The sequence below is a fragment of the Aythya marila genome, assembly GCF_965140915.1.
Source record: "Aythya marila genome assembly, contig: HAP1_HAP1_SCAFFOLD_158, whole genome shotgun sequence".
NCBI classification, from domain to species: Eukaryota; Metazoa; Chordata; class Aves; order Anseriformes; family Anatidae; genus Aythya; species Aythya marila.
Window position 1 is genome coordinate 1,168,042 of NW_028136675.1, and position 13,306 is coordinate 1,181,347.

The 13,306-nt window shown below is 49.8% G+C and overlaps 2 protein-coding genes across 2 annotated transcripts in view; one reads left to right on the forward strand and one right to left on the reverse strand.

The window, feature by feature from the left end:
- LOC309891582 (olfactory receptor 14A16-like) overlaps positions 1–6,363 on the forward strand; it is a gene marked incomplete at both ends in the record, with an annotated part of 49,968 nt that extends 43,605 nt beyond the window's left edge. The window contains 2 exons of the mRNA XM_082785936.1: positions 169–947; positions 6,289–6,363. Coding sequence (XP_082642062.1) covers positions 169–947; positions 6,289–6,363 — 854 coding nt within the window. The remainder of the gene's footprint in view (positions 1–168; positions 948–6,288) is intronic.
- A 4,472-nt stretch (positions 6,364–10,835) lies between these two features.
- LOC309891583 (olfactory receptor 14C36-like) lies at positions 10,836–11,798 on the reverse strand (the record flags this gene model as incomplete). Its single annotated transcript, XM_082785937.1, has 1 exon — positions 10,836–11,798. The coding sequence occupies one exon, from the start codon at positions 11,796–11,798 to the stop codon at positions 10,836–10,838; it is 963 nt and encodes a 320-aa protein (XP_082642063.1).
- Positions 11,799–13,306: the final 1,508 nt, after the last annotated feature.

Genomic DNA, 13,306 nt, shown 5'->3' on the forward strand with positions numbered 1-13,306 from the left:
TTTATTATTATTTTTAAATTATTAATGATTTTTTCATGCTTGGAAAGGCCTCCATGTCCAACATCAGCTCAGTGAGTGAGTTTCTCCTCCTGCCATTTGCAGACACACACGAGCTGCAGCTCCTGCACTTCGGGCTCTTCCTGGGCATCTACCTGGCTGCCCTCCTAGGCAACGGCCTCATCCTCACCACCATAGCCTGCGACCACCGCCTCCACACCCCCATGTACTTCTTCCTCCTCAACCTCACCCTCCTGGACCTGGGCACTATTACTACCACTGTCCCCAAAGCCATGGCCAATTCCCTCTGGGACACCAGGGCCATCTCCTATGAAGGATGTGCTGCTCAGGTCTTCTTTTTATTCTTCTTGCTTGGAGCAGAGTTTTCCCTCCTCACTGTCATGGCCTACGACCGCTATGTTGCCATCTGCAAGCCCCTGCACTATGGGAGCCTCCTGGGCAGCAGAGCTTGTGCCCAGATGGCAGCAGCTGCCTGGGGCAGTGGCTTTCTCAATGCTGTCCTGCACACAGCCAATACATTTTCCCTGCCCCTCTGCCAAGGCAATGCTGTGGACCAGTTCTTCTGTGAAATCCCCCAGATCCTCAAGCTCTCTTGTTCACGTGCCTACGTCAGGGAAGTTGGACTACTTGTCTTTAGTCTTTCTTTAACATTTGGTTGTTTTGTTTTCATTGTGCTGTCCTATGTGAAAATCTTCAGGGCTGTGCTTAGGATGCCCTCTGAGCAGGGCCGACACAAAGCCTTTTCCATGTGTCTCCCTCACCTGGCCGTGGTCTCCCTCTTTCTGAGCACTGGCATGTTTGCCTACCTGAAGCCACCCTCTATCTCCTCCCCATCCATGGACCTTCTGGTGTCATTTCTGTACTCAGTGGTACCTCCATCAGTGAACCCCCTCATCTATAGCATGAGGAACCAGGAACTGAAGAATGCAGTAAGGAAATTACTTGCATAAATTGTTCTTAAGCATCAGTAATAAGCCCTCATGTTAAAAGTAGTAACAGGGTTTTTCACAAAATGTTAGGGAAATAGTTTGAAATTGTCTTTATTATTACTTTTTCAAACATCTGATAGTATTATTTTTATTTCAAGAAGTTTCTTCTTATCTTCCTACCTGTTGATTTTTATTTTGAGTCAGTCATCTGCAGTACTTTAAGAACCAATCTTCCTGTGCAGAGGAAGTCAATAAAGAAACCATGAGATATTAAATGGTCTCAGGGCCTGTCTCTTCTCATCTCCTCTGCAGCAGGTGGAGCAGCCCCAGCATGGAGGAGGGACTCAGGGCCAAGAGCCCAGCTGCCACTTTGTGAAGAGGCCCAGGTGCCTTCTCGGGGCTGCCCCTCACCATTGGTAAAGAAGAATGCAGCCTAATGTACATCCATTTCCTGAGCCATGGCTGGCCCCAGCCCTGGGGCTGCTGGGGAGGCCCAGAGCCGCCTTTGTCCCAGCAGCTGTGGTGCCTTGCGAGAGGCTGCAGCTGTGGTGGCCATGCCCAGAGCCCTGCAGCAGCCTGTGGTGGGCACTGCCCTGGGGCCAGCCCAGACTGGGCTGTTGGGCTGGGATGGGCTGGACTGGGCTGTGCTGGGATGTGGCGGTCTGGGGAGAGGGCATTGAAGTGGGGAGAGGTGGGCAGGGGCTGGGCTGGGCTAGGCAGTGCCTGGTACAGGGCAACAGCAGCGTCAGGGTGTGTTGGGAGCATTTAGGGGAGGGCTCCCAGCAGGGCTTGGTGCTGCAGAGCCAGGGCTGCGCAAAGGGAGCCCAGAGGTGCAGGGGCAGGGGAGAGGAGGCCGCTCTGGGCCCTTGCTGGCCTGGGCAGAGCAGGAAGAGGGCCCAGGGCATTCGTCCCCTCACCATGGCCTGCCAGAACCTGCAAGGCAGTCATGGAGCATCCAGGACCAGGCTCTGCACTGTGGCCACAAGCCCTACGTGCCCTCCTCCTGCCATGCTCCATGCAGTGGCTGCAGCAGAGGGGAACCCCAGCCAGCCCCTTAATGGGGCTCTGCCACCTGCCTCACCCCAGACCTCTCCAGCGCCTTCCTTGCTGCTCTCTGATGCATGCCAGGACCTCCCTGTGCATGCAGGCCAGCACATCTGCTGAGGGCTAGTGCAGCTGCTGCAGGGGCAGGGAACTCAGCATGGCCCTTGCAGCCCCCTGCCCTGGGCCTGCCTCTCCACTTGGCCTCGGCTCCGGCCTTGACTCTGCTGGCAGGAGGGCTCTTGGCATGTGCTTCCTGGCCTCCCCTCGCCTCCAGACAGCGGTTGCCCACTCAGGCTGCTGGCACAAACGTGTCCTCACAAGCAGCACCACCTCTTGGGCTTCTTCTCCTGGCCTCCCTGACCCCACTGCCTGGACTCCTTGTCTCTGCTGGGTCCCCTCCTTGTCACCCAAATGTGTCCCTTGGCTGTCAGCTCCCTCTCCCCTGCCCCACAAGATGGTAAAGATGGGGTGGGACATATTACCATGGAGTGTGGAAGTATTTTGTAATCTGCATTGGTGATGGCACAAAAAGACGCTTCCTTCACCAGTGATCTACATCCTTCTTCAGGTGAATTTTCAGGATCTATATTCATCACAGGAGAAGAAATACTGATGGTTACGAGCACTTGCATTTCATTGCTTTCTCCATCATGGTGTACTCCCTCATCTTCCAGGCACTTCCACCCATCTTGAATAAACTATCCATATTGAATGTCCCCTTTCTAGCTGCCTGTCTGGACCTATGCACTTCCCATGGTTCTCCTGCTTTGCCCCCCCTTACTCTTTGATCATTCAGACCACTCTCACTGACCCAGTTGCTGCTTTGAACTTCATTGATTTCAAGGTTGCTCATCGATTAGCAGTGTGCCTAATTGTTTCTGTAGCAAGCTCCTCATCTTTTATCACTGAATTAACATCATACAGAATAATACTTAATTTAATACCTAGAATTTCCTATAAGTCAGTATAAAATACTGACTAATAATTTACAGTCATGCTTTTGGGAAGGTAAATCTGACTGGAGACATATAAGATGAGGAGCTTATTTTGCTGTTTAGAAAATTGCTCCTTGTTTATTCCTGCCTGTTTTATAATAAGGAAAAACCCTTCTGTGTGCAGCCAGGTCTCTAAGGAAAGCAGGTGGGAGCTGGTGCAAGGGGGCTGTAACATCCAGCTGCAGACTTCAGTGCAGAAGTGTGGAGTAAGGAAAAGTGATGCAAGCTCCAGGTGGCCAGTGAGAGAAATGTCAGGGTTGGGGTGGTGAGGAGCAAGGTTGTCCGTACATTGTCAGGCCTCAAAAGGCTGCTTTCCCTCCCTATGGATGTCTCCATTGGAGAAGCCCTGGATTAATATCAATTGAAGAAAGATGCTCAAAACTGAAATGCAATAAAATTCACCCTTTAAAATGAGAAGAGACTTTTATTAGGTGCTTTTTGAAATCTTCCTCCTTAACTACACTATGAAAGCTCTCCAATTAGTTCTCCAAGTCTTGAAGACTTGAATAGAACTATGGAAGACATATGTTTGCTTAGGAGTTTCTGCATTGTAATGAGTTCCATGGTGGATTTTGGCGCTTAGTCTGTGAATGTCAGGTACTGAGAGGAGAATGATGAAATTGCTTAAGAAAGTAAAGTCAGAAGGAAAAGTTGAAGTGACTTGGAGTATTAATGGGCCCCACTGAGGGCCGTTACCAAGAGATTCTCCTCAGGGACTTGTTAGGGCAGATAATTGGAGGCCATGATTACAGATAGGCAAAGCACTGTGCTGAGAAAAGTCTGGGTTTGCTGTGCTGAAGTAAAAGGGCCAGGTCCTGACTCCAGCCACTGGAAGGGAATGTCCTGCACTCCCATGTCTGGCTCTGGGCTCTTGCTTGGGGTCTGTGGGATATGGTGGGCAGGGTGATGCCTTAAGAAGAACAATGGTATGACACCTCCCTGCCTCTGCACAGGGTTTCAAGAAAGCAATAAGCCCCCTTGCAATGACTTTCATCTCCTCAGAAGCTCTATCCAAGGGGACAAAAATGTCAGGGCTGCTGGGGCCTTCTCTTCTTGATAGCACCCACCTCTTTGGCCTCTCTAGACTTTCCTATGCTGCCCCACACTTTGTCCTATTTCCCTGAAGGTTACAGACACCCATCTATGTTCACCACCTTGCTTTCATCCTGGCATTTCTCTGGTTTCACCAATGTCTCGTCAACCCTCACCAGCTGTTCCCTCAAACACAAAGCCATGGTCTGATCAAAGACACTCTTTGGGTGACCTCTAGCACCACAGCACAGCTCTTAGAGGGACATTTCTGCGGGTGCGGGACCCTCCGATTTCGGCGTGGGGAAGCAAGTGATCAATTCAATATGAGTGGTAATACGAGCTTCAACTTTATTGCACAGATGTCCATATATTTATACACAGCAATAATTATGCCTACTGGTCAATATCCTATTGGCTAAGCCTAGAAGTGTTGCAAAAAACACTGTTCGTCCTACTTGCAGTTACAGCGTATAAACTACTTCCTTATCTTCCCGGGACTCAGATCCACCTGCTTATCTCTCTCTCAAGGACTGACTGCTCCTTGCATATTTCACAAGAATGCTTCTCATGCAGCCTACTCCATGACTATAAACGCTGTATTTTCATTGCCTTGCTTGTACAATTGCTCTAGGGACCCATGCCCTTGCTCTTTGAGCCATTCTTCAACACATTTCTTCCTCTTCATGGCCAGTGCCAACCTTCCAAGGTGCACTTTCTGGCAAGTTTTTCTCTCCTGTTCTTTCCTACTACCAAAGAAAGTTCCATCTGGGTGGAAACCACTTCTAAAGTAGGCATCCCAACCCATTGGCCTTCTTGCGGCCTGTCAGCCAACCAGAAAGAAGTCGTCTCACCAGCATCTTCCAAACCATGGTCCTGCTGCTGGCCTTACAGCTTCGTGTGTAGACACACCCAAACCTTGTGCCTCCTGCTGTCCAGTCATGGACTCAAACAGAAGGGACAGGACAACCCATATCTGGGCCTTCTTTCTGTCTGGGTCCTCCTGAGTATGTAGGCAGAGGGGATCCCACAGTCAGCATGCCAACCAGGTGCCTTTTGCTGGCCTGCCAGGACCACTAGCAGTTATCAGCTGAGAAGTACAGATCCCAGGTAGAAGTGTGACCTGTCATCTACTTCAGACAGAAGTGACCTCACAGTCCCTTTCTGTGACACATTGCTGCTGCTGCCCTATCAACTGCAGAGACAGAACTGACCTCACAGTCCCTTTCACAAGCCAATTCCTCCTGCTGGTTTGGGAGATCCTGAGGCAGAACTGAGCTCATCAGAGCATTCCCACCCATCTCCTCCTTGTGGCCTACAAGCTGATCAAATCCATGGCCCCTCACATTCATTCATGCCATGTGACTGCACAGCAGTCTCACGGTTCTTGCCCTGCCCCGAGAGAACAGGAACCTGAAGTTAAGGGTTAGGAAAAGGGTTAAAGGTGAGCAGGTTAATGTACAGGAAGACAGGCTTAGGAAGTTAGTTGTTCATGAATGGCATTAGGGACTGTGGTAAACTTTTCTGTGTGAGAGATTAAGCAGACTTTTAGTGGGAGGGTTTGGTGTTCTGCTTGTGGTGTCAGATCTGTGGTTAGGGTATGGGCAAACTCTTTGGTTGAGGGTTTTGTTTAGGTCTACAAGAAGACTAGGGATAAATAGAGCATTTCAATGCTATTGTTAAGGGCAGGGATGAGGGTGAGCAAGAGAGGAAAGGTAATGGAAAGGGGTTATGGACTAATTTTGTCTAATTTTGGAAAACTTAGAGCAGTGGATTCCTGTAAGGGTGTAGAGTGGCACTGAGATTTGGATATTAATATAACAGATTAAAAAAGGGTAATGGCCTCACATGACTGCTTTAAGTCAGCTTTATGGTGGGATCAACATTACCTGAATAGTCTTACCTCTCCAAAATCGTTAGCTTCTGCTATCCAAGCTCCTCTTTCCTCCCCCAAATCTCACATCTCTCCTGGTCAGGTTCCCCCTGCCTTCCCCATATCAGCCATCTTCTTAGTGGCAGCTTTCTGATGGCTTTCATGAACTCAGAGTATCTGTCTCACCTTTGTTGGCCACTCTGTTCCTGAGAAAGAAGCAGCTCCTAAGGCAGCACTGAGAAGGACACAAAGGCTGTCAGAGCACCCCGTGCAATGTGCCCAGCAGCTCTGCAACACCACAAAAGTGCACTTCCTGCCTACATGTTTTGGTTCTAGAATGGCTCCTATGGACCCAGAGTAACTTTTTCCCTCCCCTCATGAAGGCTTTGTGTTCCCCCAGACATCTCGGAGGCAGTGGCCCCCTCTGTGTCAAAAACTGAAAGCAGCCCTGAAGGATGAATTAGGCAAAAGCTGAAACTTATGACACGACAACACCTCTTCAAGACCTCTTCCTCGATGGGGCCTATCAGGTACTTAGGAAGAGAGGATCTCACAGACTATTTGTAAAGCAGGTGAATTTCAAAAAAGTCTTCAAAAGACGTTTAGATGTAGAGCTTAGGGATATGATTTAGTGGGGACTGCTAGCGTTAGGTCAGAGGTTGGACTCAATGATCTTTAGGTCTCTTCCAACCTAGAAATTCTGTGATTCTGTGATTCTGTGATCTGCTGGCCTATCATGGAGACCAGCAGATGTGAGCCTAAAGGCACAGATCCCAGCCAGGAGTCAAGGGATGACCTGTCAGCTACTTCTGCAAGAAGTCAACTCTGAGGCTGTTTAACAGCCATTCACTGCCTACTGAACTTAGAGCTTCTGAGATACAACTGCCCTCGTAATGCCACACGTACAAAACAGCCTGTTCTTGGACAAGAATCTGCCCAAGCTGAAGTGAGCTGGTTGTGATCCTTCAAGCCCATGGCATTGCTGCTGGACTCCCAGCCTCTCTGACGCACAGGATCCAGTTCCATGCCAATCCTATGTGGTGCTAGGGCAGGAGGGAGCTTGCAGGCAATGTTCCAGCCCCCTGTCTGTTGGTGCTCTCTCAGCTCCTTGTGCAGAGTGAAGATCACGTTATTATTCAGAAGACATGTGCCTGAAGCTGTCCTAGAAGATACTCAGGGGAAGTGCCCTCCCAGCCCCAGCCCCAGCTCCAGCCACAGCTGGGGGTGCTGCTCTGCAGAGCAAGGGGCCTGTAGTGCCCAGAGTATGGGGGCATTATGCAAGGTCATGCTGGGCAGTCTGGGAGGCAGACCCAGCTCAGGGGATCACTGCCATTGCCCCAGGGCTGTAACAAATCACTCGCCAGTCTCCTTCGGTGGGGCTGCTGTGTGCCCGGGGGCTGCAGAGCTCTCCTCTGCCTGCTCACACCAGATTGAGCACTTGAGCCCTAGTCAGTCTGTCTTAGACAGGCTGACGCTCTGCGGTTGTCTCCCAGGCTCATATTGTCCGTGTAGATCACCTGGGCTCTCCTGGAAGATCCTGGCTCCCTCCAGGAAAAAAAAAATAAATAAATAAATAATAAAAAAAAAAGGGGAAAAAAAACCCTCATGTACCATCAGCACCATCATGTTCCGTGGAGCCTGAGTGTCTAGGAAATAGAAATATTCATCAGGTGCATGGCCACTAGCAACTAACAGGGAACTGCCTGTCCCTGCCTGCAGTCCCAGCACAGCCCCACAGCAGCACTGGCACCAAGCTCCAGGAGCAGCCGGGCCTGACCCCACCAGCAGGGCTCGGCAGGAGAGGGTGGCAGTGGCAAGAGAGCAGCTCTGCATGTACCAACCACTTGTGCTCCCTGGCCGTGCTGCTGGGACGGGGCTCTTTTCCTCAGCAGTCCTGCAGACAGGCACTGCCCCTGCAGATCCAGACTAAGTCTCAGAGGAAGGATGTCAAAGAAGGCAGTGCAAGCTCCTTTCTTTTATTTATATTCACAGAGAGCCTGGCTCGTTGTGTGCAGGGTTTTTGAACTATGCTCAACAAGTAGATAATGAAATGGAAATGGGATGAATAATACAATTTTAATGTGCAAAATTAGCTGAATTAAAAATAAACATACACACACACACAGAGAATACTGACCATTCCTGTAATAACTGACATTATCACAGAACCATAGAATCACAGAATCATCATCAACACATGCACCTAATTTGGTGTCATCTGCAAACTTACTGAGGGTGCACTCGATTCCCTCATTCAGAGCTTTGATAAAGATATTAAAGAGAATTGACCCTAATACTGAGCCCTGGGGGATGGCACTAGTGACCAGCCTCCAACTAGATTTAACTCCATTCATCACAAGTCTTTGGGCCTGGCTACCCAGCCAGTTTTAACCCAATGAAGAGTACACCAGTCCAAGCCATAAGCAGCAAGTTTCTTGAGGAGAATTCTGCAGGAAACAGTGTGGAAAGCCTTACTGAAGTCAAGGTAGACCACATCCACAGCCTTTCCCTCATCCACTAGGCACGTCACATTGTCATAGAAAGTGATCTTTCTATTAGTGACCAAAGAACCTTGTCGTTCTCAAACCTTTAACTAAGTCACTGTTTCTATTGTCGCAGATTCTGTTGGAACCATTCTGTTACATTGGTTGATGATTACATGTTGATTCAATGCACTTACAAACCTTACCATCTAACTTTGCTATTTACCCTCAAAGTATAAAATAAATCATAAATGTCTGCTGCATTCGAGTTGTATAAAGTCTAATTTGTGACACCCCCCCAGGAGCTAGAGAAAGCCCCTCGGGCACATGCCTGGAGTGCTCCTTCTGCAAGCAGCACTCCATCCCCTCGGAGTTTGCCCGAGCAGAGAAAGTCACCCAAAGATTTGCTTTCAGGAGACTTTGCAGTCCTCTCCTGCTCTGCACATCCCTTTCCAACAGGTTAGCAGCTGGTCCCAAGACAGTAGGAAACAGCCCTTCCTGTCTTGGTCATTTGCAAAGCCAGCTTCCCCAGAAATGGAAATTTAGCAAGTCTGTTGACAACACCGAGCTGTGTGGTGCCGTTGACACGCTGGAGGGAAGGGATGCCATCCAGGGGGAACTTAACAGGCTTGAGAGGTGGGCCTGTGCAAATGTCATGAAGTTCATCAAGGCCAAGTGCAAAGTCCTGCTCCTGGCTCAGAGCAATCCCAAATATCAGTACTGAGTGGACAATGAGCAGATTGAGAGCAGCCCTGCAGAGAAGGATTTGAGAGTACTGGTGGATGAGAAGCTTGACATGAGCCATCAGTGTGTACTTACAGCCCAGAAAGCCAACCAAATCCTGGGATGCATCAAAAACAATGTGACCAGCAGGCTGAGGCTCTACTCTGCTCTCAAAAGACCACACCTGGAGTACTGCATCCAGCTCTGGCTCAAGCACAACAGATGTGTTAGACTTAGGACAGGACTTCTGGTATGAGCCCAGAGAAAGGCCCCAGAAATGATCAGAGGGCTGGAACACCTCTGCCATGAAGACAAGCTTAGAGGGTCATTCTGGAATGAATTTCAATGTTTCTGAAAACTTTTCTGTAGTTTTCTTGCACCCATTTTACTCCAGGTTCCCACGGAGCAGAGATTCATTTTGGAAATTACCCCACTCACCAGGTAACCTTGAGGACCATAGATTACAAACACCAGCTTCAAAGGCCTCAAAACATAGGATTTTCATGCACTCTAACTGCGCTGTCCTGCGCCTACTGCCCTGAATCAGAACGGACCTCTGGAGTAGTCCACTACCATCCTCTTCTCTAAGCACTGATAGTTTTACAGGCAGATGATATTAGTCAGTGCTTTCTGCAGCTGGGTTTTGAAAATTTCTGGGCCCATGACCCAGTGTTGATCCACTGTCTTGGTGTCTGTTCCCCCAGTATAGACACTGATGCCAGAAGGAGGATGGAGCTGGTCAAATTTCAAAGATCAGCTCCCCTTGGACAGGGGGGAATGGCGGTCCATGTGCTCCCCACATGTGATCCCCAAGCTTTGGTACTGATTTGCAAAGCAAATGGTCTGTGTTCTGTGGGATAAATCTGCATGGCCGTGCTAGTCAGAGTGGGAAGCAGACTCAGCCAGGTCCGGATCACTGGGCTGGACCGGACAGAGGTACTTCATGAAGGGGAAAATGATTAACTCCCTAGCTCCCCTTCCCTCTGCCTCGCAAGTGCTCACTCTCTTCTCTGAGACTGCAGAGTCACAGGTTCCCTGTGAATACCTGGCTTTAGTTCTTTCCCTGTGACTGAGCCCATAGTGGGAGATCTCTCACTTTCTGAAGGGCTGCAGTCACTGCCCACACCAGGCTTCGCTGTCCCTGGAGGTACCCTGGGCTCTGCAGGCAGCTCCAAATTCCCCTCCTGACATCATCATCTACATGTGGGAACAGCCCTGGCTACATAATACAGTGACCATTCGCTGCCTCTGCTGTGAGCAGACATCCGTGGGTGAGTGTTAAATCTAGCCCTTGGTGTCTGACAGGTCACAATGCAACAATGAGCCGTTCCCTCCATAACCAAAGCAGGAACAGACTCTTGTAGGGAACAATTCTTTGGGCCTTTTCTTAGCACTGATTTGGGAAGGAAAGCCCAGCATTCAGGCATGGCATTGGGGTAATTCCGTTTTATTACAGAGATGTCATGAGAGAGTCTTCACTGACTCAGTGTTAGACACACATTTATACAGCCTCCATATTGGACAAAACAGGTTCATTCATTCCTATTCATTGGAGGGTGGGGAATCCAAACTCTTCTGTAGGAATGCAAGAAAAACAAGCACACAAAATGACCAAAAAATAAATTAATTAATTTTAATTTTATTTTTAATTTTAATATTAATATTAATTTCAACTTTAATTTTAATTTTGACAATTTGAACAACCAAGACACGAGCCGGGAAGGAAATGTACTGGGGTTTGTTATTGGTACTGGAGACTGAAGGGATTTTTGTGAGTACTGAAAAACATCCCCCAAATCAGTTTCCTAACTGCAACCTTCAGCTCCTGGTTCCTCATGCTGTAGATGAGAGGGTTAACTGCTGGAGGCACCACCGAGTACAGAACTGCCAGCAAAAGATTCAGGGAGGAGGAGGACATGGAGGGGGGCTTCAGGTAGGCAAATGTGACAGTACTAAGAAACAAGGAGACCACGGCCAGGTGAGGGAAGCATGTGGAAAAGGCTTTGTGCTGGCCCTGCTGCGAGGGGATCCTCAGCACAACCCTGAAGATCTGCACATAGGACAGCACAAGGAAAACAAAACACCCAGATGCTACAGCAACACTAAACATAAGAAGCCCAACTTCTCTGAGGTAGGCATCTGAGCAGTAGAGCTTGAGGATCTGGGGAACTTCACAGAAGAACTGGTCTACAACATTGCCTTGGCAGAGGGGAAGGGAAAAGGTATTGGCAGTGTGCAGCACAGCATAGAGAAAAGTACTGCCATAGGCAGCTGCTGCCATGTTGACACAAGTTCTGCTGTCCATTATTGTCCCGTAATGCAGGGGTTTGCAGATGGCAATGTAGCGGTCATAGGCCATGATGATGAGAAGAGAAAACTCTGCTGCAACAAAGACAACGAAAAAGAAGACCTGTGCAGCACAACCTGCATAGGAAATGACCCTGGTGTCCCACAGGGAATTGGCCATGGATTTGGGGACAGTGGTGGAGATGGAGCCCATGTCGATAAGGGCCAGGTTGAGGAGGAAGAAGTACATGGGGGTGTGGAGGTGGTGGTCGCAGACTACGGCTGTGAGGATAAGGCCATTGCCCAAAAGAGCAGCCAGGTAGATGCCCAGGAAGAGTGCGAAGTGCAGGAGCTGCAGCTTGCGTGTGTCTGCGAATGGCAGGAGGAGGAACTCAGTGGGGAAGCTGCTGTTGGACATTTGCTGCCTCAGGGAATGGTTGGCTGTCCATGGAGGAAAAGAAGATGCGTTACATAGACTTCTCTGATCAAGAAGTAAACCATATTTCATAGAAAACATCCACACCAAGACTGCATCCTCACTCCATCTTCTTCTGAAGAAGACTTTCTCCTGCCCAGAGCTCTGGGTTTCTCTGCCAAAGAGTGCTTCAGGGAAAAGGAGATACTCTGTAGGCTCAGCAGGAGTCCGTACTGCCTTACAGTATATGGTAAAGAGCACCAGGGACAGATCTCAGGCATCCAGTGGCCAGAGGCATCTTCCTATTTCAAGTGCTGAGAAGGACATCCAACAATCCTACAAGAAACAACGAAGGTTGTGCTGGTGCTGTCTGTAGGCTAAAGGGTGCGGAGTGAAGTTGTGAGGTTCCTCAAAGACCTACACATCTCTTTCAGTGTAATGCTCTGTGAGTTTCAGACCTTTCTGCAATCCTGACAACACCATTATCATACCCCTGACTGCCCTCCAAAACATGAATTTGAAAGCAGAGATCTCAAAGAGTGCCTTCCCTTCAGGTACTACAGGTGTTCCCTTTCAAGAATCTCCCCTGAAGATGCATTGGGGGTGCTTTGGAGCTCTAAGCAGCCTGCCCAAGGCAGCAGCCCCCTGCCAGCAACAGGACCCTGCCCGGCCCTGCCTGGCTGGGGGAGCTCCTTCCACTGACAATTTCTCCCCGCAGTGCCCTGGGCAACTCCCCAGGCAGGCTGAGTGCTGAGCCTGGCAGGCAGCAGAGGCGCTGCCCTGGCACACAGCCCCTGGGCCAAAGCTGGGACCCTGCTCTGCACCACAGCCCTGGACACCCCTGACTGCACAGCCCGCAGCCAGCCCCTCTAGAAGGAGCCGTCACGTCCTGTCCCTCTGACAGCTTTGGTAGGTAATCTCTGCTCTGGAACTTGTCATTCTCCTCTTATTCAAAAAAACTCTGAGAGTTCTTCTGAAAGCTCCCATAGGCTGTGGGATTTGCCAGCAAATCTGCAGATGGCACCAGGAACAACAGCTGTGCTGCCCTGCAGCCAGAGACTTACCCTGTTCAGGGCTCTGAAGATTTCTCCTGCAGTGAGCTCTCAGCATCCCCCCTCCACACTGCCTTTAACATCTCCCTCCCTTCTCTCAGCCGCCCTTGTCCCTTGTCCCCTGCAGGCAGTGCCCCCAGCCCTGCTGCTGTGCTGTGCAGAGGAGCTGCTCCTGGGCAGAGCTGTCTCTCTGCAGCACTGCCCGCTTGCCATGAGCTCCCCTTGGGCCCTGGAGCCCGGCCCAGCTCAGTAGCACAGGGAGCTCTTGACAAGTCCCTGGGCCTCCAGGGGAATTGACTCTGAAACTGATGCAATCACTGATGGTGACTTCAATCACCTAGAGAGAGACACCTACTTCCAGTGCTATCTTCTCTCCTAGTTCAAAGGAAGAGTCCATTATGGGAATCATCTTTTCCTGTCCTGTTAGAGAGGATCCCCACAAATTGCCAGGCAGATGCA